The 26269-nt window shown below is 42.2% G+C and overlaps 3 protein-coding genes across 8 annotated transcripts; 2 read left to right on the forward strand and 1 right to left on the reverse strand.

Moving 5' to 3' along the window:
- The first annotated feature begins 1405 nt into the window (after positions 1-1405).
- On the forward strand, positions 1406-9870 carry LOC133924952 (ent-kaur-16-ene synthase, chloroplastic-like). Of its 5 annotated transcripts, XM_062370713.1 has the most exons (15): positions 1406-1728; positions 5042-5101; positions 5180-5494; positions 5602-5782; positions 5957-6174; positions 6288-6408; positions 6485-6582; positions 6735-6949; positions 7040-7152; positions 7245-7340; positions 7435-7650; positions 7796-7937; positions 8021-8266; positions 9182-9294; positions 9393-9870. In XM_062370713.1, exons 1-15 carry the CDS (start codon positions 1566-1568, stop codon positions 9529-9531), a joined length of 2436 nt encoding a protein of 811 aa, XP_062226697.1. In that variant the 5' UTR covers positions 1406-1565; the 3' UTR covers positions 9532-9870. The 5 variants fall into 5 exon arrangements, with proteins under 5 accessions (XP_062226697.1, XP_062226694.1, XP_062226698.1 ...); XM_062370710.1 differs by lacking the exons at positions 9182-9294; positions 9393-9870 and adding an exon at positions 8635-9168; XM_062370714.1 differs by lacking the exons at positions 9182-9294; positions 9393-9870 and adding an exon at positions 8471-8602.
- A 2472-nt stretch (positions 9871-12342) lies between these two features.
- LOC133925609 (ent-kaurene synthase-like 2) lies at positions 12343-18339 on the forward strand. The gene is made up of 10 exons (XM_062371477.1): positions 12343-12487; positions 12606-12651; positions 12829-12932; positions 13024-13144; positions 13225-13322; positions 15828-16042; positions 16143-16255; positions 16344-16432; positions 16586-16848; positions 17936-18339. The coding sequence occupies exons 1-10, from the start codon at positions 12343-12345 to the stop codon at positions 18263-18265; spliced, it is 1524 nt and encodes a 507-aa protein (XP_062227461.1). The 3' UTR covers positions 18266-18339.
- Positions 18340-23615: 5276 nt separating this feature from the next.
- LOC133924954 (leucine-rich repeat extensin-like protein 5) lies at positions 23616-25848 on the reverse strand. 2 transcript variants are annotated; one of them, XM_062370717.1, is made up of 4 exons: positions 25718-25848; positions 25473-25644; positions 24483-25265; positions 23616-23841 (listed from the first exon to the last, which is right to left on the reverse strand). In XM_062370717.1, the coding sequence occupies exons 1-4, from the start codon at positions 25796-25798 to the stop codon at positions 23810-23812; spliced, it is 1068 nt and encodes a 355-aa protein (XP_062226701.1). In that variant the 5' UTR covers positions 25799-25848; the 3' UTR covers positions 23616-23809. The 2 variants fall into 2 exon arrangements, with proteins under 2 accessions (XP_062226701.1, XP_062226702.1); XM_062370718.1 differs by having other exon boundaries at positions 25473-25788.
- Positions 25849-26269: the final 421 nt, after the last annotated feature.

The following is a 26269-nucleotide window of genomic DNA, read 5'->3' on the forward strand; positions in this document are numbered from 1 at the left end:
AAAATTCTTGATCCCGCCACTCCGCAGGAACTGCAGCATTACCCTCCTCATCAGAAGAATCCCCATCGGCAAGGCCTTCCTCTAACTCTTCATCCTCCAAATCCATATCTTCAATGATGCTAGGGATGTGCTCCCCTTCATCAGCTACACCCATCGGCTCCAGGTCTGGAGCATCACCAACCTCCTCTCTGGACCCTACATTAGCCGCCTCTGACTCATCTTCCACTGCCTCACTTGGTCATGCTACTGCTTCTTCAGAATTCACCTCATTTTGATCTTCCAGGTACGCCGCAGCTAATAAAACAAGCAGCATGCCACGTTCACAGCATATATCTACATACTGCCTCCAAGTTGATGTGGCTTTGATGGGAACAAGCTCACCAAAGTATCCATGACTAGCACGGCTCAGAACACCTTTCAACTTCAGCTCATATTGCTGCGGATCCAGTTGGAAAAACCGCATGAGCCATTTGCAAACCCCCACAATAGTCCTCTCATTAGCCTTACTAAGCCCCTTCATAACATGGCGAAATCCAGAGAGATCTACACCGTTGGGACCGTACATAATTTCACCCTCACCATAATATATCTGAAAAATTAATTTATCTCTCATTCCTGGAAACACCCGCAAACATAACACATGTTAAGACAACAAACTATATTTCTGATTATCGGATAAAATGGTTTTTAAATGCTACTCTAGGTTCGCAAATTATCATCTACTGTTCACTCATACGTCTGCATGTACAAGTAATATACTATAAACTATATACTACAAACAACATACTGAAAATAATATACTACAAATAATATACTACAGGTAACAAATTGAAAATAATGTACTAAAAATAATATTCTATATTCAACTATTATCGTGCAATTTTCTAACTAAATTTTACAATTTTCTAAACCCTAGATCTAACTATCTAAAATCTATGTCATATACTACTACTGCACTAATTAACAACAATAAAAAGGATAAAAAGATTGACCTGAATTTTTTTTCCAAATCCGCAGCCCAAATGCAGCAGGGCTTCGCCGATCTCTCTTCCTCCCCTCTCCTCTCCTCTCTTCTCCTCTCTCTTCTCAACTTTTCTTTTTTTCCGAATTTTCTGATTTTTTCTCTAATTTTCGGGGTTTTTATAGACTCAGGGCGCAGGGGGGCCGGCGCGGGGCGGCGGGCGGGAGGAGCTCTTACCGCCCCCTCAGGACCTCTACCCGCCCCCTGAGGGGGCGGTAAGCAGGGGGGCCCGGGCGGGAAGGCCTACCGCCCTCTCAGGGGGCGGTTAGCCCCGTACCCGCCCTCTGAGAGGACGGTGAGCGCCTACTTTTGCAAATCTTTTCGCCGGAAATCTATTTATTTAAATTTAAACTCGAAAAAATATAAAAATAAAAAAAACTCCGTGAAAACAGGCGTAGAGCCGTAGACCGCCCCCCACGGCCCGGCCTCGGCCTTCTCTTCCCTAGCTAGCTACCTCTCGCTTTATATCCCTGCCCGTTTCAGTTCCCGGCGGCGGTTAGTTGTTCCATCCCCTGGGCCGGCCGGCTAAATTCCTCAGGCGGCGATGGACGTTGGCGGCGTGGGGTCGATCGCCAAGGTCGTCAAGCTGACCGGTTCACTCACGGTGAATGCCTGCTGCCACTTGGGCGGCCACCGCCTCACCTCGTCGCCTTTCGGGACGATGCCGACGCAACTGATCAGAGCCTCGCGCCCTAGGGTGGACAGAGGTACAGTCTTGTCACCCTGTTGCTCCCATTTCCTGTTCTGTTTCCTTATTAAGAAAAAAAGACACAACGGAGGGGAGGGGACGACGTCCTTCGTATTTCATTGACTAACCACGACTGGCCAGGTGGAACCTTCATTCCGTAATCATTGTACCTCTTGCATTTCCTCGAAAAAAATATACCGTTTTATTATGTTTATATACATTTTTTACCCTCTATTTTACAATATAGTCTGTCAGGAAGAATGTCCTAAGATATTTATCGACGTGCGGTGATAATCTGTAGTGATTATAGTATCCTAATTATCATATCACATGTAAATAGGTGAAAGACTCAAAGTATTCTCCTGTATACCTGACTGTTACATTATATCTTAGAGGCAGATTGGTAATTTTTCTCTCCATACGACACAGACTCTTTCTCCCTTCCTCTCCTAAAGCTATACACCATCTTCAAGCTTGAGTAATCCTTAGTGAGTATGAATCTGGTTGTATTCTATTCGGAGCATATTTCTCGTGCGCCAATAGTGATTTCGTCTGTCGGGATCCTGATAAAAAAGCCACGAGGGAAAAGTAGTTGAGAAACATCAAGAGAGCAGAACATGTTCTCGGATTGGCTCGTACTTGTGCTGCTTGAAGGAGACATCGGCGACGGCAACAACGCGGGCTCCGCAAAATCTGCGTGTCGCCCAGGACGTCTCCAGACCCTGAGGCACGCCAAGAATGAATCCATTATTGACTTCGCGTAACCCGCGCATGAGGAGCCCATCATCGTGCAGGCGGCATCCAAGAGGCCAGCGCCGCCGTCGGTCGCCAAGTCGTCGCCACACCCCAAGCGGATGCGATGTGCGTGCCGCTCTTCGCTGCCTCGACAATGGATACGGGAAAGCGGCAACAAGCGCAGCTCCACGCATGTGACCCACGCAGGGAGCCGTTGTGGTCTCGTCGGTCCCGTCGCTAGGCACGGCAGACCCAGGTGAGCTCCCTCACAGAGCACTTTCTTATCATCTGCTGGGCAGCGCGCGGGTCTGCAGGCTGAGACGACGGCCAGGGTCGCAAACAAGCATAGAACTGTACGTATGTCCAAGGTCCTACCCATATCTCACGAGATTCTTTCCTAGTTCGGTTACTAGCTAGAGCAAGAGCAGCAACCCTAAACGGTATAACTACTAGCTGCGAGACAGCCCTGCCATGCCTATCTGGATGAGATTCGTCAACACATGCCTCGATCGTCGGTGCGTTCGTTCCGGCGATTGGTTTTGGTTCCGCGACGCCCGCGCGTTCCTTTCATCCGAACATGTGGAGGCACGACGCGACAGCATAACGTGCGTAGCAGTGCCATGAATTGTCCCACCCTTTTTCTTCTGTGTAACCGTGCCATGCATTGCCCCACCGACATGCGTGCAGCGTGCTCGCGTAGTCCAGGACCGTACCGCAGTATATAGGGCCCTGTGCAAAATTGAAATTACACTCTCAGAAAAGAAGACATCTTTTCTCGAATACAATTGTACGTGTACCGTTAAAAATAGAATTAATATTATATGTGGTCAATATTTATAATAAAAGAGGAATATTTGAGAAATTCATAAAAATATAATAATGTCCAATCTAGGAGAGTTGTGATTTGTGAAGAGTCTATTTATATTCTATATGCTATACATAGCGTTCAATTTGAACGGGTGATTAAATTTCAGTTGCACCTAAAGGCTAAAACATGCTTAGTACTAGTCGTATAGTTCTATTTAATCTTCACACAAAAATTCATAAGACGTAGCTGTTCGCAGTGAGATAAATGGCCAAGTTAATATGATGTTGACCTAATTAATAATCTAAAATTATAGAAATTAATTTTAGTAAGGTAGGATTGATAGTCACATAAGGCCCCTTGCAGGGTGGAGGCCCTGTGCGGTCGTCCACCCTGCACTTGCTAATAGACAGCCCTGGCGTAGTCCGATCCGGCGAATAGCCAGGTCTAAACATGGCCGGGAGTGCACCGGACACGACGGACAGCTCGCCCGCGCGCGGACCCCTCTCGCGGGGCTGCCGGGAATGGCGTCCTGGAATCATCCCCTCGACCTACGCTGCTGGAAACCGAGTGCGGCAATCCCCTCCTTCACTCGGGTTAGGGTTAGAGATGGGTTGGCCTGGATTTAGAGGGATAGACGAGGCCGGCGACCGAACCGATGTTGGCAGCGGCATAGCGGTGTGGCGGTGTGGCGAGGCGGCGACGGTGACGCTAGAGCCACCAGAGGAAGGAGGACGGTGAGTGATGCCAGCAGCGGGGGAGTCAAGGAAACGGCCTGATAGCAACCCCAGGTTAGCGCGACAACGGGCGGCAGAAGATCCAGTGGTGGAACGAAGGAAGGGGGCGGCAGAGCGATGATTAGCTCGCCGGGGACGATGGCCAAGGAGGCATGTCGCAAAGGGGCTTGCCGGAGGGAGAGAGGGCGGGAAGGAGGATGGGGAAGAAGGTGAGAGGGGGTGTGCGGCGGCAGAATAGAGAAGGCCCAGCGGGCCCTAACAGGCCAGTGGCGTCACCTAGCACAGCACAGAAGACTCACATGCATCACACGTGAACTTCCATTGCTAGCATTCGTCCAAAAAAATTCATTATTACTAGATTGGTAAGTTCTTTGAGTGAGAGAGAATCTAGATTCGGAAATTGGAACAGAGACAGCACAGCAGCGCTAGCCTCCCAATATAGCAAAGCAACACGTACCAGCGGGCAGCGGCAGTCTGCCACTACAGCGCGTGGAGGCGTGGCCAGCTAGCTTCTCAGTTTACCCGCCGCCACCGTCTCCTCGGCTCGTCGACGTCGTCTCCCTGTTTCGAACGTCCCCGGACGGCTAAATTGCTCCAGCGACCCACTGATGGCGGCGGCCTCTACTCCCCGCAGCTTGGGATGGCCAAGCTGTCCGGTTCCCTTCCACCAAATGCTTGCTGCTACTCGGGCTGCCAACACTTTCACCTCGTTGCCTTGCGGTGTGATGTCGACGCAGTTGAGCCGAGCCTCGCATCTAGGGGTCACTAGAGGTACACTGGCAATCGGCATCATCGTCTAGCTTGGTTCCATTATGTCATCCTGTGTTTTTTGGGGGAAATGATGTCCTTTGTTCTTCTGTCCCATTAACAAAATCTGCCTGTCCATCTGTATTCTCTCCATTTCACAGTGCAAGTCTGACAAATATTTCTTGAAAATGGTTGTTTCACGATGTTTTAGTCTTCCACAGGAAATCCTTCTCTCTCTTGTTCACAGTATAAGTGCATTCCTATTGACTGGTGACACGTGACACCCATCTTGTTTTCTTTTCTTAAAGTTGCACAAGTTCAGAAGACGTTGGAAGTAGGAGAATGTGCAACCAAGCCTGCAAAGCGTGGTACAAATCTCTTGCTGATCATTGGAGTAGTTTCCTGTGATAAAATTTCAAACCCATGTCATGAAGCTCTTGTTTCAGTTAGCCATAGCAGTGGCATGCAGCATAAGAAGGGAGAAGAGACTAGATTAATAAGGAAGCAGCTCCAGGGCGTCGAATTACCGCCATCTTACTACGACACGGCATGGGTGGCCATGGTGGCCTTACAAGGTTCCCCCCATGTTCCGCGCTTCCCACAATGCGTTGAATGGATACTACAACACCAAGAGGAGGATGGATCCTGGGGACGTCGCGACCAATTCGACTCCTCGGTCAGCAAGGATGTCCTCTCATCCACGTTGGCTTGTGTTCTTGCACTTGGGAGATGGAATGTTGGCAGGGAGCATATCATGAGAGGTATAAACATACATAGATGCATTTACCTGTCAATAGTGTTTTAGTTTTTTGGGGCTATAATTTAGGTTTGAAATGGTTTGAGATGACAAAGGTGATGGTGATGACAGGGCTGCATTTTATTGGAAGGAATTTATCTATTGTTATGGATGATCAGATAGTTGCTCCTATTGGTTTCAACATCACATTTCCCGGTATGCTTAGCTCCGCAATTGAGATGGGTTTGGAAGTTCCAATTCTTCAAACCGACATCGATAGGATCCTTCGCCTCCAGGAAATGGAGTTGACAAGGTTTACAAAATTACATTCTGTTTCGGCATTTTATTAATTTTAGTAGTTCATCAAAATAGTCATTCTTTTAGCAACCATGATTTCTTGTATTTTGTTCACCAAATGAATCCGGAAGTCTCAATTTATTTTGTATCTCTAAGTTGACAAACCAAAAAACAACTTGATATTTTACAGAGACACTGGGATCAGCTCGTATGGAAGAAAAGCATATCTAGCGTATGTCACGGAAGGATTAGGAAATAAGCAGGACTGGAGTGAAGTTATGAAGTTCCAAAGGAAGAACGGATCGCTGTTCAACTCGCCTTCCGCTACTGCTGCTGCACTATTACACAACCATGACACTAAAGCCCTCCAGTACATAGATTTTCTCATAGACAAGTTTGGCAGTGCAGGTCAGTTCGCAAATTTTCCCTGATAAGAAATTCATGTAGTATATACTGCTATTGATAAATGATAAGTACCTAATTCCTGCTTTAAAACACCTAATGCTATCTCATTTCTGCAGTACCAACGGCATATCCGAAAAATATCCACAGCCAACTTTCCATGGTGGATGTGCTTGAGAATATGGGAATTTCTCGGCATTTCACTGGTGAGATCAAGTGTATCCTGGACATGACGTACAGGTATTAATCTTGAGTAAATATTAGCCGTCCATTATTCTCTTTAAAATTCATGTACCTGACAGCAGCCATTTTACAGCTGCTGGTTACGGAGAGATGAGGAAATTATTCTGGATGCGACAACCTGTGCTATAGCATTTCGTATTCTACGGATGAACGGATACAATGTTTCTTCAGGTATTTTCCAGTGCTGGAAATTTCTGCATTGTTAACTCATAATGTTTTTTTTTTTGAGTGAACAGTAGGATCGTCCCCTACTGGTTAACTCATAATGTTTGATTCCTCTGGCCCTCATTCAACACACTGATCCACCTGAAAACTTTGTTCAGATGAGCTGTCTCATGTTGCTGAAGCTTCTGGTTTCCATAATTCACTTGAAGGATATTTGAATGATACCAGATCCTTATTAGAATTACACAAGGCTTCTAAAGTCAGTATCTCAGAAGACGAGTTTATCCTGGATAGCATAGGCTCCTGGTCAGGTTGCTTACTGAAGGAACAGCTGAGATCTGGTGCACTGCAGAGAACTCCACTCTTTAGAGAGGTATATTCGTGACTTTGTGAGTGTACTATCCCTGTCACATTTGACATTTGGGAATTTGCTTATGCTTAATGCGATGTTGTGTATTTTCAGGTGGAACATGCTCTGAACTGTCCCTTCTACACCACATTGGATCGTCTAGACCACAGAAGGAACATCGAAAATTTTGACGTTACAAGGCACCAGATGCTAAAAACATCATACTTGTAGGTTTCTAATTCCAAAAGGTACGGTTAATTCCATGAAATCATTGTAATGTAGATACTTGATGTCAACGTTAAATATTTTGCCGAAACAGGTCTTGTCATACCAACCAAGATATTCTAGCGTTGGGTGTCAGAGATTTCAGTTCCTCTCAGTTTACTTACCAGCAAGAACTTCAGCATCTCGACAGGTATATCCGACTGTCATCCTCCCTTGTGTCATGAGCAAACCAACAACCTTCAGCAGTTCAGCTTATTTGTGGGTTGCAAAATTTGTTGCTGTAGCTGGGTGAAAGAGAGCAGGCTGGACCAGTTACCATTCGCACGGCAGAAGTTGGCATATTTCTACCTTTCTGCTGCTGGCACTATATTCCCTCCGGAACTGTCTGATGCTCGCATTTTATGGGCCATAAATGGTGTGCTCACAACCGTTGTCGATGACTTCTTCGATGTCGGAGGATCAAAGGAAGAACTGGAAAACCTTGTCACATTAGTCGAGATGTATGATCCTCAACCTTTACACTTTTTAGGGGATCCGCATCCTTTACAGTGATGTCTTATGCTTGCTCTTTCTTTCTTAAGCAATGGTGGTTTCTTCTGCTAGTTCAACACTTCAACTTTCCCTTTTTTTCGATGGTTTCGACAGGTGGGACGAGCATCACAAAATTGAGTTCTACTCTGAACAAGTAGAGATTGTGTTTTCTGCAATTTACACTTCAGTTAACCAACTTGGAGCAAAGGCTTCTGCGGTACAAGAACGCAATATTACCAAACATCTAGTAGAAACAGTAAGTTTCATGCAGGATCGCATCTGCAGATTTTTTTTTCTCTCTTCAGTTTTGAGTATTGACATATTAAATGGCCTTTGTAGTGGTTGGATTTGCTGAGGTCTATGATGACCGAGGTAGAATGGCGGGTAAGCAAATACGTACCGACAGCAGAGGAATACATGAAAAATGCGTTCATGACATTTGGATTAGGCCCCATTGTTCTCCCAGCGTTGTATTTTGTTGGACCAAAGATCTCGGAGTCTGTTGTTAGAGATCCAGAATACAACGAGTTGTTCAGGCTGATGAGCACATGTGGCCGTCTCCTGAATGATGCTCAAACCTACGAGGTATGTTGCTGTCTACCAACTCTTAAGAGATGTCGCACTTTAAAATTTGAACTTCTGCGACCATCCCTTGAAAAAAAAAGTAAACCAATGAAAAAAATGTGCTATTATTAGGTAAAAAGAAGTCTATATCAATCTCTTGAATTTTCATGACAAGTTTTGGCACACTCATGAAAATAAGTAAATAACAGTGTCATAGACTCATAGGTGAAAAGAATGGGTTTCATTCTCCAAATGTTGCAGTTATTTGAACAGAGAATGGTAAATTTCATTTGCAGAGAGAGAGAGAGAGAGAGAGAGAGAGAGAGAGAGAATGGTAAATAGTAAGCTTTTATTGAAAGATGGCGGCAGTTGACACACTAACGATGCAGAGGGAGGACAGCGAGGGCAAGGTGAACAGCGTTTCTCTCCTCGTTCTTCACAGTGGCGGCTCCATGTCCATAGAAGAGGCTAGAAGGGAGATGCAGAAGTCCATCGACACCTGCAGGAGAGACCTGCTAAGATTGGTTCTCAAGGAAGAAAGTGCTGTTCCTAAGCCCTGCAAGGAGCTGTTCTGGAAGATGTGCAAGGTGTGTCACTTCTTCTACTTCCAGAGTGATGGGTTTAGCTCATCGGAGGAGAAGGCCGGAGAAGTAGATGCGGTGATCAATGAGCCGCTACAGCTCAAAGGGAGTAGCGCACATGTTTCTGTTTGGTGACAAAAATCGAGCAATGATACAATGCTAGTACTCAATTGGTTCTGGTGTTACTGCGGTTGTGTCATCAGCATAGGTGTAAAAATAGTAGGGTAAATAGGGAACATTGTTTTACGGATGAAGTGATCCAGGCCCAAGGTTTTTACAGAGTAGTGTTGTTCGAGTGAAAATTTGTCCTACTATTTTGATGTCTTGATCGAATTCTGAACCTATTGGACCGCAGTGTTCATTCTGTGGTGCTGCAAGCTTCATTCCTCTGTCGCCGGAACGAAGAGGAAACAAGAAATACACAACGGAACTGAAGATAATCAGGCACTGCTTCATGCCCGAAATGAGGTAGAAAAAAGAAGAACTGAAGATATACAGGTGACCTCCCCTTTATCCCTCGGTGGGAGTCGGCGGCTCCATTCCTACTCATTCCGGTTTGTCGTCAGGTTCGCGAGCTGCCTTGGGAAAGAGAAGGAGGCTAGCCGCAGAGCATCCAGGACGCTGCCCGCAAGTGGGAGTGGTGGATCTACGGCCAACGGCCGCGGCGGCAGTAGTGGAGCCGTCGTGCCACGCTGCGACAAATAGGCCCGGTCTGAACCGCGGCGGCGCGCACGGCGGGAGGAGGTCCTCGCCATCGTCGTTCCTCAGTTCTCCACCCCCTCGCCCTGGTCGTTATTTCATTCACCCACCGCCCCGATCACATCTGTGCGGCGTGACTTCGTGAGTTGAACAGGTGGAGAGATCGGAGGTGCGTTTTTGCGTGGCCCTGGGCTTACTCGTTGTCATCTGTTTGCACTCCGGATTTGAGCCGAGGTTGGAATCCATACTGATTGCACGGCCCATACTGATTGTTTAATCCAATGTCCAAACAGTAATTTTGGGCCTCAAAGCCAGCCTAAAGGTCTGATGGGTTGCCCATATGGATGTCTCTAGGCCTGATAGTCCGACGGATGTAAATATACGTCTGCAGTCTGATCCGATAAATACAGACTCCTGCATCTGTTCCTCCAAACGGACCTACTTATTAATGTCACAAAATTACATTCATACAAACAACCAGTCACAATCTTAACTCTTATATCCGCTCATACGACCTCAGGTTGGATCAACTAAATAGAAACCCAGCTCAATATATTCAGACAGATACAACCAACTAAACACTTTTCTTTTTAACAAATATAATTTCACTCAATATGCTTTCTCTCAATCTGTATATATAATCCATACGAAAGGGCAACCAATCACACCCAAATGGACCGGAACCGCAGCCGCCATCTTCTCCGTTTCCGGTGCTCGCTCACACAGTTCGGCAAGTTGAGCTTCACCTAGAGACACACCACCACAGCTTGATCAGAGCTCGCAACCTTTCAAGCATTGCAAGCATAACTGGCCGCCTGGAGATATCTGGAAAAAAAAAGACCAATTGCCCATCTAGATGCATATTCCAATTTTACCGGTCCTGCGCATGACGATGATGGTGCATGCATGCCGTCATATTAAGGGTCTGTTTGTTTCGGATTCTGGATTCTATATTATGTTCCACATTCAGATTATGCAAATAAATGTACGGATTCTAGAAGTAGATTATAGCAATCTAGACTTAGATTATAACACAATTCATAATTTATCTCAAAATAACTTCTACAATCCACACTCCAAAATCTAAATTATCACAATCCACATAAAAAAAACAAACAGACTCTAACTACATGACAAACGGCAGCCTTGAAGGATCCCCCAACCGAGGCCGTCAAATGCTACATTCCCACGAACCGATCGACTGCAACATCACATGCCGTCTGATGGAGCGAGCCGCCTACAGGGACGAATCGTACAGATCGGTGCAGATAAGAGTATCTACAATATCTTAAACCTTCTGAGTTTAAGCATGTGAGCCACGTCCCAGCTCGCTGTCAGCTACGTCGTCTATTCCATTTCGCCTGTACGGAAGAGAGGGACATATATGCTCTCTTTTTTAACGAAAAGGACAGGAGTGATAAAGAAAGAAAAAAATGAGTTTATGATATAGAAGATGGGCTGAACCACACCATCAACCTAAAGGGGCAAATATGCTAAAAGTGATAGAGAGGGATAATATATAGACTCCGAGCCTCAGAGGTAAAGAAAAGTCCAGAGGTGAATCTCGATCGGTGAAAAACTTCGGAGGATGTGCCGAGATATATGTGATATGAGATAAATGGTATAGATCGAAGCCATTGTAGCACTACCGGGAAACAGTTTTTCCCTGACGGGTACAAACCGTCAGAAAGGCCAACAAAACAGTCAGGAATAGGCTATTCCTGTCGATTTCCGAGCGTCGGGAATGAAAGGGGGTGATATCTGGTGTGTTGGGATTGCTTGTATAAAAACTTTTGGTTGATGCGCTAGTTTCTACACGGGCATTGTTCCATGCCATGTATGTAATTTTTCCGTACATATATGTATTAGTTTGTGGAATGCCAAGAACCTACACACAATCGATCATTTTATATCAAGTTTGGCAGTTGGCACGTTGAGGCACACACATGGAACGTGATTGCGTGGGTGCTCATGTGTACATCCAATTAAGAAGACATTATACTATTGTAGTTCCATATAAACATTGATTACTTTTCAAATGTACTATTTCCTCTTGTTCTACATTTCCAAACACTAGCTAGTTCGTCGTGCACGTGTAATACATGTCTATTAATTTTGCGTTCTTTAAAAAAAAAATCAATTAGGTCATGCTTCATCTAGTCACAAACACTTATAGCTAGCCATGCATAGTGAACACTAAGATTTTTTTTTCAAATACTATAATTTTATTATGATTTAGTACTGTACTATGATAGAAGATACAGAGGCCGGAATATTTTTTTCCATTATTTAAAAAGAAAATTGATCGTAGAAGTTTCATTATGTGTTTGTATGCTTGAGAGTAATGTTTCATCCACGACCGATTTCCTAATCGATTGATGTCTGATTCTGGTACCTAACTCCATCCTTCCTTAGAACAGCGAAAGATGGGAAGAGTAGTGTTGGCAGCATAAAGAAACCCTAATTAGTATATTGCAATCCTGCAAAACGTGGTGCGGGTCCCTGTCTCCGTGATTACTTACTTTTTTTTTTTGATTACTTACTTTATTTGAGCACCAGAAAGCAGCTTCCCTGCCTCCGACGCCTTCCCTATATAGATATAGCAGCACATCACACGGTGAGGCAGGCAGCATGCAGCAGCCAGTAGCAGCACTAGGCACTAGCTAGCTTTTGCAACCGGCTCCATGCACGGACGTACGTGAAGGCGTCGGCGGCCCTCGGCCGGCAGTCTCTCGATCGTCCTCTTCTCTTCCCGCCTCTCCGGCTCCGCCATTTTCAGCTCCTCCCCTGATACTCCCCGCAGCGTGCACGGGAACGATGGCCAATGCCGTCAAGCCGACCGGCTCCCTCCCGCCGAACGCTCGCTGCTACTCCGGCGGCCAACACTTCAGCTTGTTACCTTGCCGGATGATGTCGACGCGACCGAGCAGAGCCTCGCGCTTGCGCCTTGGGGTCGCCAGAGGTACACTCTTGTTGTCGATCGATGATCGTCGTCTTCGTGCATGGCCCCATTCAATCTGTTTTTCTGTTTGGTCGTGAGATCAACCATGCCATATGTTTCATGCATGCTCTTGTTTCAGCTAGCCGTTGCAGCAGCATGCAGCATGAGAAGGGAAGAGAGACTAGGTCAGTTGGAAGCCGCTTTTGTTCGAAGTAGTTTTTCTTCTTTCAGGAGCCGTAATTTTCAGCAAAACAGATAGTATTATTATGTTCTCATTTCTTCACTAAAATGAGCCTAGAAATCTTAATTTACTAGCATCACACAAGTTTCTTTTTGGACTAAAAATCCTTGATATTTGACAGAGATGCTGGGAGCAACTCCAGTATAAGAAAAGCATATATGGTGTATAGTTCAGAAGGACTAGGAAGCACGCAGGACCGGAGTGTAGACAAGTCTGGCAGTGCAGGTCAGTTTGCAACTTTCTCCTGACCAAAACTTCATACACTAGTATATACTACTGCTGCAGGTAAGTACCTAATTCTAGCTGATATTTGCAGTACCAGAGGCATACACGAGAAATCTGCACTGCCAACTTTCCACGGTCGATGTGCTTCAGAATATGGGGATTTCTCGGCATTTCGCCGGTGACATCAAGAGAATCCTGGACATGGCATACAGGTACTTATCTTGATTCTTGAGTAATCCATTTTTCCCTTTAGCAGCTGCAGCTCACATCCCTGACACCAGCCAGTTTGCAGCCGCTGGTTACAGAGAGACGAGGAAATTATGCTGGACGTGGCAACATGTGCCATGGCATTTCGTATTTTTCGGATGAATGGATATGATGTTTCTTCCGGTATTCTCTACTGCTGCAGATTTCTGCATTGCTGACTCCCCCAACCTTCGGAGAAGTTCTCTGGTGCTCCTCTTAATAAAAAAAAATTGAGAATCTCAAAGCAAAGTACTTGTTAGTGATTAGGGGTAAACCGGTACTAATAACAAAAATTCATTAACGAAATACTCGTTACGAGTAAATACTTATCGCTTTAATCAAGATCCCATCAAACTTTTAGAACTTTAACTATCAATAGCTTCCAAAATATTTAGTTTGAAAACATAAAAATCACACGTATAGATTTATCTTTAAAAATATTTTCATAGTATTATATTTTTATTATATACTATAACTATATTCTAATAAAAAATAATAGTCAAAGTTTCACGTTGAAGACCATAAAAAATAAAAAATGATAAGTATTTATGATCAAAGTGAGTATCTCTTGGTACCATGTTTTTGTTATGTATAGAATCAAACTGTGCGACTGCACAAGCTAGAAATTTAGCTTACAGCTGACTTATAGATATTTGTGTTAATAATAGTTGTAGGCTAAGATACATCAGCTATCTTATATTTACTAATTGGAGGCTCCTTTTGGTGCCTCCACATTAATCCTAAAAAAATCCTAAAAATTCTCATAAAAAAGCAAAATATCTAACCGTCAAATTGATTGATTGACTAACTATAACTATGGATCAACAAACAGACGAAATAACATAGAAGATTAAAAACAAATCATAGAGTCCAGCCCTAAGATTACTTCTTACCTTTCCTTTCCTTCTTTTTTTTGTTATAAATACCCTTTGTCAATAAGGTTACGTTAGCAAACTCCAACTTAGTTACGTTAGCAATCAACACATTTTTCCAAATCAATTAAAATATGCCAATTAAATATGCGTGTAATCAAATATTACAAAATTAAAATAACAGAATGTAAACATATTACGGATTATCACATAAAAATAATATCAAAGAATTTATAATGTAAAAATAATATGAGATACGGTGATGACATTAAAAATAATAATAATTTCAAAAAATCAAGAAACAAATAAAAATCAATTTGCATAACACATAAAATGAAAATTATAAATTAGATCTATTCACAAATAATAAACATGATTCCAATATTATGAAAAAAAATTACATTTATATTTTACATTCTAATATTTAAATATAAATAGCTGACGTATCTTAGCATACAACCATTATTAATATAAATATCTACAATTCAGCTGTAAACTAAATTTCTAGCCTGTGCAGTCGCACGGGTTGATGCGCTAGTTTATATTTAAGTATTAGAATGTAAAATATAAATATAATTTTTGTTCATAATATTGGAATCATGTTTATTATTTGTGAATGGCTAATTTATAATTTTCATTTTATGTGTTATGCAAATTGATTTTTATTTGTTTCTTAATTTTTTTGAAATTATTATATTTTTTTATGTCGTCACCGTATCTTTCATTTTATGTGTTATGCAAATTGATTTTTATTTTTTTCTTGATTTTTTGAAATTATTATTATTTTTTATGTCATCACCGTATCTCATATTATTATTTTTGAAAATACATTATAAATTCTTTAATATTATTTTTATGTGATAATCTGTAATATGTTTGCGTTCTATTATTTTAATTTTGTAATATTTGATTACACGTATATTTTAATTGATTTGGAAAAGTGTGTTTATTACTAACGTAACTAAGTTGGTGTTTGCTAACGTAATCTTGTTGCACAAATGGTATGTATAACAAAAAAAGAAGGAAATGTAAGGCAAGGAGTAGTTTCGAGGGACTCTATGATTTGTTTTTTTAATCTTCTATATTATTTTGTCTGATTGTTGATTTATGGTTATAGTTAGTCAATCAATCAATTTGATTGTTAGATATTTTACTTTTTTATGAGAATTTTTAGAATTTTTCTAGAATTAACGTGGAGTACCAAAAGAAACCTCTAATCAGTAAATATAAGATCCTTAGAATCAAGGGATCAGAGCCATGCATGCAAACTAAGTTCGTTTATTTATATATCCTCTCGTTGACAATCTGCCATGGCCTCTACTCTCGGACGTGCCAAAGCATGAGTCTAGAATTGATGACACGGCAATAACGAAGACGAAGCCAATTCATCATTGCCGACTTGTCGTTTTGCCTAGAACACAACATTGCCCTTTTGGATATATCTGTCGTAGGATTGGTGACTTGGTGGGGACTTTTGCTATATTCAGACGATTTTCAGTATTTGGAGGAACAGTCGTGGGATTTAGAAGAAATCGGGGAGAGCTAGTACACCAGCAAGCTTCACTGAGGGAAACCCATGAAGAAATTTCGTTAATTAATTTTGGTTAATTACTAAGTACACATTCACCCCTAATCACTAGTAAGTATTTTTGCTTTGAGATTCACAAAAAAAAAAATATTAAGAGGACTACCGGAGCAGTTCTCTAATCTTTAACTCTCTTTTGGCTCTCGCTTTCAACACACTGATCCACCTGAAAAATAAAAAATTGTGGCGCAGATGAGCTGTCTCATTTTGCTGAAGCCTCTGCCTTCCATAATTCACTTGAAGGATATTTGAGTGATACAAGATCTTTACTAGAATTACACAAGGCTTCAAAGGTCACTATCTCAGAAGATGAGTTTATCTTGGATAGTATAGGCTCCTGGTCAGGTTTCTTACTGAAGGAACAGCTGATATCCAGTGATGCGCAAACAACTCCACTCCTCAGAGAGGTATACTGGCACTTGTGCGAATGTGAATGTACTATATATTCATGTGTCTCCATATTCATAATTCTGCTTATGCCTAATTCTATGCTGTGTGTATTTGTAGGTGGAGTATGCTCTAAACTATCCCTTCTACACCACATTGGATCGTCTAGACCACAGGAGGAACATCGAAAATTTTGACGTTACAGGCCATCAGATGCTAATAACATCATTATTGTAAGTTTTTTGTCTCCCAAAGTATAGTCCTATCAAATCCGAGTAATGTACGTACTTGATTCCAATGCCTAACATGTTGCTGAAACAGGCCTTTTCATACCAATGAAGATATATTAGCTTTGGCTGTCAGAGACTTCAGTAGCTCTCAATCCATTTACCGGGAAGAACTTCAGCATCGTAGCAGGTATATTTGAGACGGTCATGCTCTCCTTTTTCTTTGCAAACCAACAACAACATTCAGCAGTTCATCTTATTTGGGTGGGTTGCGGAATTTGTTGCTACAGATGGGTGAAAGACAGCAGGTTGGATCAGTTTTTGAGTATTGACAAGTTGTATGGGCTCTGCAGTGGCTGGATTTGCTGAGGTCTATGATGACCGAGGTACAATGGCGGATGAGCGAATATGTGCCAACGGCAGAGGAATACATGACAAATGCTGCTTTGACATTTGCGTTAGGCCCCATTGTACTGCCTGCATTGTATTTTGTTGGGCCAAAGATACCGGAGTCTGTTGTCAGAGATCCAGAATACTGCGAGTTGTTCAGGCTGATGAGCACATGTGGCCGTCTCCTGAATGATGTTCAAAGCTACGAGGTACATTTGCCGTCTGCCAAATCTTAAGAGAAATGTTGGTCTTCAAATTTATTTATGGTTCACGGTATACCGCTATATATATAGTTAATACTAGTTTTTTAATGCCAACAAGTAGTATGTGTCAACCTCTTTGATTTTCATGATAATTTCCGGTTTGTTACACCGATTAAAATAGCTGTGTGATATCTGAAAGACAAGTGGTCATTCTCAGTCTCCAATGTTGCTCCCCTGCCATCTTATATTTACTAATTAGAGTTTCCTTTTAATGTCTGCATATTAATCTTAGAAAAATTCTTATAAAAAAATAATATATCCAACCGTTGAATTGATTGATTGACTAACTGTAAGCAGTAGGGGACGATCCTACTGTTTCATCAAAAAAAAAAACTAACTATAAGCATAGATCAACAAAGAAACAATATAGAAGATTAAAAAATAAATCATAGAGTCCAACCTTAAGACTACTTCTTGCCTTGCATTTCTTTCTTTTTTTTATAGATACCTTTTGCCTAACAAGGTTACATTAGCAAACTTGAACTTAGTTACGTTAGCTATCAACATATTTTTCCAAATCAATTAAAATATAACAATTAAATATGCGTGTAATCAAATATTACAAAATTAAAACAACAGAATGCAAACATATTATGGATTATCACATAAAAATAATATCAAAGAATTTATAATGTATTTCCAAAAGTAATATGAGATACGGTGAAGACATTAAAAATAATAATATTTTCAAAAAATCAAGAAACAAATAAAAATCAATTTGCATAACACATAAAATGAAAATTATAAATTAGATCTATTCACAAATAATAAACATGATTCCAATATTATGAACAAAAATTACATTTATATTTTACATTCTAATATCTAAATATAAATAGCTGATGTATTTTAGCATACAACTATTATTAACACAAATATCTACAATTCAGCTGTAAGCTAAATTTCTAGCCTGTGTAGTCGCACGAGTTGATGCGCTAGTTTGACAAGAGCATAATAAATACCATTTTATCCTTGATTGCAAGCTTTGTTATTGGCGGGTGATGACAATTGACACACCGGTCTCCTGATCCAGAGGGAAGACAGCCAGGGCAAGCTGAACAGTGTCTCTCTGCTTGTTCTTCACAAGGGCGGCTCCATGTCCACAGAGGAGGCCAGAAGGGAGATACAGAAGCCCATAGACACCTGCAGGAGAGACCTGCTAAGATTGGTTCTCAAGGAAGAAAGTGCTGTTCCTAGGCCCTGCAGGGAGCTGTTCTGGAAGATGTGCAAGGTGTGCTTCTTCTTCTACTCCCGGACTGATGGGTTTAGCTCATCGGTGGAAAAGGCCAGCGAGGTGAACGCAGTGATCAACGAGCCGCTGCAACTCGATGGAAGCAATGGATCTCTGTCTCTGTCACTATAAGGTGGTGTAACTGCGTCGATGCCTCACCAGAGGTGGTAGGAATGTCAGGGGAAATACGGAATATTGTTGTACGGACGGGCTGATCGAGGCTCAAGGTTTTTTTTAAAGAAAGTTCATATTACTCTCTGAACTATTTTTTATGTATGAATAATCCTCTAAATTTTAAAACTGTTTATTTAATCTTTAAATTTTAAATATTGAATCACATAACCTATTAGAGTGGTTTTTCTTAGTAATTTTGCTGAGGTAATAGTAATGATGTCATTTTCGTTGATATGATAGTGCATACATAGTAAACAGGCACGTATGCCGCCATCTCCATTCCCGGCCCATCGCCTTCTTAATTTCAGCTGAAATTCATCTGAAACGCCAGGCAGACAGCTCCACGCCTCCACCTAAACTGCTAGCGGTCGCAACCTTGGGAGCACCAGCAGTCCAAGCGTGGCCGTAGAGAACAGTCGAAAAGACGGCACTGCTGTTGGTGTTGCTTGATGGCGTGCTACTGTTCACCTGTTGCCTACCGAGCTTTCTTTGACACTGCACATGATGCACGCCCCACAGGATAAGTTTCAGGTGGGAAGGACCTTCCAGCTGACACCGTCAGATGTTACATTTCTATATGCTCCGAGAGGGACGACGCGAACGTGAAATCCGTTTGCGCTCCCCTGCACCAAACTGCCGCATGCCTCGTGCCTGAATGAATCGATCTTCGTACTGGTGTGATGCTTTGTCATGCGGCTCCGGGGGTTCAGTGCTGAATGTTAGGTGGCGCTCCACGCTGATGTGAAAAGGATGGATCGTTACTGGTGCCGCGTGCTGGCCGGTGAGCAGGCAGGGGCGAGCGCGCTTTGGTGCTCTCTCCGGCAGGGCCGAGCGTTACGGTCTTCTTTTGTTATTTGCATTTGGGGTAAAGCTTATCTTCTAGCCGCTGAGATCGCCGAGACTAGAGTTTGTGAAGGTGACCTTACTGGGGAAAATTTTGGTGCAAATCAAAATGACGAGCAACTATAGCTAGCAAACGATGAAAAAGGTATGGGAAGGTTTATTTTTGTGTGATGCGTTTTAGAGACCGGAGTGTTTGAAGAGGAGGAGGAGGAGCCGTGAGCGCAGGACTTCGAGTAGGACCCTCCCGAGGTCGTCAGCGGAGGCAAGTCTCAATCTGTTTTCCCTCGTTGATTATATTATACCTAACTTTTATCACCACAACATGTAACAGTCGTTTCTCATGAAATAATTGCATAAAATATTATTTGTCGGTATAATTTAAATTGTTGATATAGTAATGCCCTAATTGTAGATTGGCCAGACTGATTGCTAACGACTTGAATATTAATTTGATAACCCTAGAATTATCATCTCGGTAATATTAACTACGCTAAGACGAATCTCTTGTTACTAGTATGCTTAGAACTTTGTATTACTCTGTTATTTCATGCTTAATCATAATTAGTTTTATGAAATGTGTGAAACTCGATGCTTAGTATTTTGTGGGTTATCAGGATGGGAAGCCTCGTTAGAGAGATATTAACAAAAGAGAACATGTTAGAGCTAGAGCAAATCAGGATTCCCACCGGGAATGCCTCGGAAGTCTAAGTGTTGCCTGTGTGGCAGACTTAATATAGAGATATTTACCTTGGTTCGATTAAGCACCGAGTTGATATGATATCTTACCTAGTCTTTATAGTACATCCGCACGACCCTACATATGGCAAGGCTTAGTCTAAACCCCGTTAGCTAGTCTTGTAGTCGTTCGGAGGTAGGAGTGTAATGGGAGACTATGGAGCAGGTGTAGACTTGTCGAGCCGATCGGAGGCCTGGCTTGTAGACCATGAACCATTGGTTAGTGCTTGTAGGCAACTAGTGGGATAATGCTATAGTGGGTAATGTCTTTATTGAGTCGTACTGTCACGATGGTGGTATGCTACCAAACTAAATTTATGGGTAAAGTGTACCACTCTGTAGAGGTAAAATTATTTGAATAGTTGTGTCCATGATCACAGATGAACTATGATTCAGTCACAACGACTAATATATGTTGTGTGTGTTTTCTTGGGGTCTAAGTCAGCAAGGTGTGCCTATTTTTAGGAAATATGTTTGGTAGTATGTCGTTGGTTGCTATGGACGGAGTGTTCGACAGCATTAAAACTTAGGCCCTGTGACCTTCCACCATGGCCGAACACTCCTTCATTTAATAATGATGTTATGGTTTTTCACAAAATCCGCTTTATGAAAATAAATCATTTCATATGTAAACTTGGTATTTCTGCAAAATTCAACTTATAGCCATGTCCTTATCAATATTATATGCATGTATTTATATCCCCTTGATGTAGGACTAGGATTGAAATTTGTTGAGTAAGTTTGTATTCACCCTTGCTTATGATTTCAGAGGAAGATTCAGACTTCACTGACATCGACGGTGAGACTGACGAATAAATCTTGATTGTGTTCACACCTGAGTTGCCTGGCATGTTCTCATGTTGATCCTGTTGTGTCTTCTGGTGTTGTGGACTACGTTGCTCATGAGCCTTTGTGAAATCTTTTATGTATTGTTAGCTTGATGGATTTATTTTATCATTCCTTTTGTTGTATGACTATGATATCATATGTTGTAAGACTTGTATTTATTTGCGATTGATTCAGGGACTGGTATAATAAAATTTTAAGCACCGAGGATGACCTGGCGTGCTTCACCTTGAGATATCCTTTATGCATCTATCAACACCTTGAAGTAGTATAGACTTGTTGAGTAACTTTCGTACTCATTATTGCTATCACTCAGATGAAAAAGCAGATGCCGACTTCGCTAGAGATGAAAGCAAAGATGAGGTGTAGATTAGTGGTCGCGTTCACACCCTAGATGTCTATAGCTTTGGGTTGTTGTTTTGTTAGCTTATTGGTCAGGCTTGTAATACTCTATGGTTTAAGACATTTGTATTATTGTAACCTTAATACTTTTATATATTATGTATGATTGTGATGCTATAATTATTGTACTATGATTGTGATGCTATAATTATTGTACTATGCGTATTAGGTATTTGATTCAGAGACTGGTATAGGAGGCATAGGAGATCTCGAGAATTGGGTCTTACACCACCTACACCTGACATCTCGACTAACTTGGAAGATGTAATCTGCCTGTTGTCCAAGTCAACCACTTAATTTCCTGTAATTCAAAGCGCCTATCAGAGGGAGCAGAATTCCTAGTAAAAAAAATCCTTGATCGTTCCACTTAGATGAAAATGAATTTTTCCAATAGAGTCATCAAATCCTGAGTGGTTATGGTTGTACCTCCTCTTCCTATTCCTAAGGCTATAACTAGAAGTTAGTTGTAAGGGACTATAGATCAAGTAAGAGTGGGCTATATGAAAATGTTAGGGCAAGGAAGCAAGAGGGAGGGCAATCTTTCCATTCAAAACATGAGTTTAGAAAGTTGGAGTATGTTAAGCAAGTTCTTTTGTCAAAATGAATGAAATCCTAATTCCGTACCTGCCGCAAAGCCAGTTTTTTCTCCCTAAATTGATAGATCAGGGCATTTTGTCAACTTGAAGAGTTGCCATTAGTATTTCTTGAATCTTTTTTTTAATCAAGAGAAAAAATAATGCCTAAATTATAAACGAAAGTAGAAGTTCAAGGTTTGTTGTCGAAGTCAACCACTTGAGGTGCGTTTGATTGGAGGGTACGGTTGGATGGGATAGAACCATCTCTGTTTTTTAGATATAATAATCTAATTTTCTATTTGGTTGAATAGATGAGATAAATCAGTTTTCTGTTTGGTTAGTGAGATTAAAATTGATAGGTTGAGCCAATTTTCTATTTGATTGGATGAATTGGATTATCTGAGTTGATTATGATGATTGCAATTTTGCGCATGTTTGAATTTGGTTGAATTCAAATTAAATTAAAAAGAGAATATCATATGAATTGATAAAAATACATATAAATAGATCATTACAAATGAACTTATTTTTTCACTAAATAACCTAGAGTTAGAATTATTTTTATAAAGTAGTACATCACGTGAGAAGAATATTAGTGATTTTTCTAGATATTTAAGGAATTTATTTGAGGAATTAAAAATTCCTAACATTTATAAAAGGAGACTTCTTTGGAGAATTTTAAATAAATATTAGCTTAGGTTTTTAAATAAAACCAATTAATGAGCTACTAGTGAGTTCTAATTTACTCATAAAAATATTTTAAAAAAATTAATCATTTATATACTTTTAGATAAAATCAAGAGTTAAATAGAAAATATGAACATACTTACAAAGCTACTAGAGCAAGCAGCTTCGTTGAGAGAGCACGCTGCTGCCTAGTCACGGACGGAACGGAACACGGACTGCCTCATCCGGCTTTTTTAGAGGGATGGACTCGTCCCGAATGAAACCATATATTCTCCGATCCTTGGATGCCCCATCCAGTCTCATCCGCAAACCAAACATCGGATGAGCTCAAAATCATGGATGGAGCGATCCCATCCAGGTTCGTACGTCTAAACACTGCCTTAATTTCCTGTAATTTATTAAGGGTCCGTCTTGGTGGGTTCGCTCCATCCGGGAGACCGTGGTATTTGATTCGCCGCTCGGGTGGATGGAGCGGTCAGCTTCGTAGAATATTTGATGTAGATGCTGGATGGCTTGATTCTGTCTAATCGGTCGCGGATCGCTCCATTCACATTCGTGCTTGTCCCGTGCTCGTATGTGTGTACGTGTGTATTGTGACTTTTTATTTAACTCATGATTTTATTTAAAAGTATAAAAGTGGTCTAACAACTTTAAATGTTTTATAAGTAAACTATAGCATACTAGTAACTCATTTTAAAATGGTTTGATAAAAAACATGACGTAATATTTAATTAAAATTCTTAAAAAGTCTACTTTTGTAACTTAAAGTAATTTTTAATATCTTAAATAATTTTCTAAAAATATGAGAAAATTCACTAATTTTTTTCCTTATGTGATATACTATAAATATGAATAGATTATCATATCCACTCTAACCCCACCCATCAAACAAAAAACTGACCCATCGTATCCACTCATCCCACCAACTAAACAAAAAACTAGCTTATCTCATCCATCCTAACCAAATAAAAAAATAATAATTCATCACATAAAAAACATAAATAATTTTATCCTATCTAATCTTACCTTTCAATCAAACACACACTAATACACTTATCAGAAAGTTGCGGCAAGGGACAACCCACCCATATACAGACAGATTCTCGGAGTTGGCGTGGGCATGAAGTTAGCACAATTGACTTAAATAATTGGACAACGAAAGTTGAAAGTTAAAAAGAGGACAAGGAAAACCCTGCCTAAGATCTTGTATAACAAATGTGTCAAGGAATCACCTTTCGGCTTCGTACAGTATTAGACTTACGAGAATCCAAAATCATGATGCTACCGAAGAGCTAGTTACAAAATCTGCAGTTGTGTGGCCTAGAAGCAAATAATGGAATAACCCCGAACAAACTTTGGAAAATTTTGGACATCTGCAGTCTGTTCTGCTGCACATCCCCGTAGGCCCGTACCCTCATAGAAGGTTGAATTTGCACTTCTCATAGCCTGCAGAGATGAGATGGAATACTATGATTAGAATCCAAATCAAATAGAAATTAGAGGAAAAGTGCAGTAGGGTTCAGTGTTGTCGTGCTGAAGTTACACCTACACAACAAGAATACCAATGAATTTCAAAGGAAACAATTCGATTCCTAAGGAATCTGGAAAAATACCCACGTTCTAAAATAGGGCCTAAGCCAATATTGGGAAGGCAAGAATCTAACTGAAGTTCAGTCAGAAGCTCAGAGCAACGCACTAGACTAGTCGCATAAAGCACTGTAGTTTGACCAAAGCCAAGTGCCTGTTTCCTTTCTTTTCTTTACCTGTTTTAGCAGGTAGTACTATATACCTACAGACTACAGCATGCACCATGTATGCAAGGCAATCTGAACTCCAGGAACACTAACAGATAGCTCTATCTTGATCACTGATCAGTAAAGGCTAAACAACATCCTAGAGAAAAATTCATCAAGCAGAATAAAAAGGAGAATATGAAGGAAAAACCATGTACATTTGCAGTAAGAAGAAGAAATGCATCCAAATTCGAAAAGAGGTGGGCAAAAACCAGGTACTTTTGCAGTAAGTAGAAGAAACGCTCCCCAATTTATTTATCTGACATAGAACATGGAAGCCGAGTCGATGCTTACTTGGGTCTCTGGTGACAATAGTGGCGGTGCCGCCGAAGTCGCAGGTGCCTCCGGCCGCCCTGGTCTGCTGCCAGTAGCTGTTGAATGCGAAGGAAGCGTGCGCGAGCACGGTGTCGGGCTGGTAGCACGCGCCGCTGGGCTGGATGGACCCGCACTCGGCGCCCGAGCCGCACGCGTAGTCCATCGCCTCCTGGATGATCGGGTCCGGCACCGTCGGCTTCGCCACGCACCACAGCGGCTGCCCGGCTCCCGGCAGCAGCGGCGGCGCCAGCGGAGGCGGGTACACGATCGGCGGCAGGAACGTGCCGCCGGAACCCGAGCCGGAGCCGGAGCCGGGCGGGCTCGGCACCACGACGATGGGGCTCGGCGGCACCATTCCGAATGGCGTGTTTGGGCTGTTCTGCGGCGGGTTCGGCGTCGTGGTCGCTGGTGGACCTTCTTGACCTCCCTGTCCTCCCGGGGTGCTGCTGTCCGGCGGGCTCGGCTCGAAGGACGGCGGCACGGGGGTGATCGGCGGCAGCGGCGGGGGCTGATCCGGGATGGAAGGGGTGGACGGTGTCGAGGAGAAGGGAGGCGTCGTCGTTGATGGAGGGTCTGGGGGATTGACGCAGAACGGCGTGTTGCTGCCATCGCCGCCGTCGGCAGCGGCGAGGCTCGCGGCGTCGGCTTTGCCGGTAGGAGGGGGCAGGTGCGATGGCTCCACTGTCCTGATGAAGTTGAGCTTGAACAGCGCGTTGAGCAGCGGGTTGCTTTTGGTTTGCAATCGCCTCATGGATCTTGCTTCTGCTCCATGCATGAACAACAAGACTCTTAATCAATCCGTGTACATTGCAAGCAAAATCAAATTGGAATTTGTGGCTGTAAATCTCAGTTTTCTTAACAAGAAAACTGATGGATTGTACAAAACTAGATTAATTGGCGATATAGTATGATACATGGGAAAATGGCGTCAGAATTAGTCATGCATGGGAGCGCGTGAGCTTCACTTACCACAGCGAATGGTGCAGACCAGGAGCAGCAGCGTCACCGCCACCAACCTGATGATCGCTCTGTTCTCGCGTGCCATGGCTGCCTCTGCCCTGCTCTCCGATCGACACTGGCGCCAGCGCCCGGTGCAGCAGCAGCAGCAGCAAGGGCTGTTATATATGTGGCTTCCGCGAGGCTAAAGGAGTAGCAGCAGTGTAAATCGGCCATGGATCTCCAAAGCGAGTTGGGGAAAGAGAAAGCAAACGTACGTGCTCTTCGTTCGAGCGTGACGATGTGGTGCGCTGGGTTGTTACAGGAGCCAGTGTGGCCACCGGCAGATGCAGAGCCATCAAATAGGTACGCTTCTTCTTTTCTTCTTTATTTCCTTCTTCTATATCAAAACAAAAATTAAAAGAGGCTTTCGTCTCAACGATGGATCCAGAAATAAATTCTTTATGATTTGATCCTACAAAAAATTATCTCTTCTACGATGATACGTATTTACTCACTCTCTTATCTTCAATCCAATCATTAAATCATATAATAGATGATATAGATAAGATTTTACGAGAATCTTTTTAGATAAAATCTTATAAAATTTATTTTCCATGAATCCACCCCTTGTAGCCGTAGATGGATAGACGGATGCCGTCTTTCTTGTTGTTTAATTTTGGTATCTATGCTTGCTTGCCACTAGGGAAAATACTACTGCAAGATGGGCGGCGCTGGAGAACGTGTGACGTGTCTGGATTTTGCGCTTGCTTTGTGCTCAAGGAAGGCACTATACTGGTACGGGGATGCTCAAGCAGCATGCAACTCTG

Source organism: Phragmites australis, chromosome 7 (assembly GCF_958298935.1).
Source record: "Phragmites australis chromosome 7, lpPhrAust1.1, whole genome shotgun sequence".
In the NCBI taxonomy this organism is placed as follows: domain Eukaryota; kingdom Viridiplantae; phylum Streptophyta; class Magnoliopsida; order Poales; family Poaceae; genus Phragmites; species Phragmites australis.

Excerpts from the sequence above, each read along its gene's own strand:
- LOC133924952 (XM_062370710.1), top strand. The coding sequence starts at position 1,566 with ATGGACGTTGGCGGCGTGGGGTCGATCGCCAAGGTCGTCAAGCTGACC. Across the intron at positions 7,938-8,020 it reads CCAAACATCTAGTAGAAACA|TGGTTGGATTTGCTGAGGTC; the intron begins GTAAGTTTCATG and ends TGGCCTTTGTAG. Across the intron at positions 8,267-8,634 it reads ATGATGCTCAAACCTACGAG|AGGGAGGACAGCGAGGGCAA; the intron begins GTATGTTGCTGT and ends CTAACGATGCAG.
- LOC133925609 (XM_062371477.1), top strand. The coding sequence starts at position 12,343 with ATGGCCAATGCCGTCAAGCCGACCGGCTCCCTCCCGCCGAACGCTCGC. Across the intron at positions 12,933-13,023 it reads AGACAAGTCTGGCAGTGCAG|TACCAGAGGCATACACGAGA; the intron begins GTCAGTTTGCAA and ends TGATATTTGCAG. Across the intron at positions 16,433-16,585 it reads CCGGGAAGAACTTCAGCATC|TTGTATGGGCTCTGCAGTGG; the intron begins GTAGCAGGTATA and ends AGTATTGACAAG.
- LOC133924954 (XM_062370717.1), bottom strand. The coding sequence starts at position 25,798 with ATGGCTCTGCATCTGCCGGTGGCCACACTGGCTCCTGTAACAACCCAG. Across the intron at positions 25,645-25,717 it reads CACGCTCGAACGAAGAGCAC|CCTCGCGGAAGCCACATATA; the intron begins GTACGTTTGCTT and ends CTACTCCTTTAG. Across the intron at positions 23,842-24,482 it reads TATTGTCACCAGAGACCCAA|GCTATGAGAAGTGCAAATTC; the intron begins GTAAGCATCGAC and ends TCATCTCTGCAG.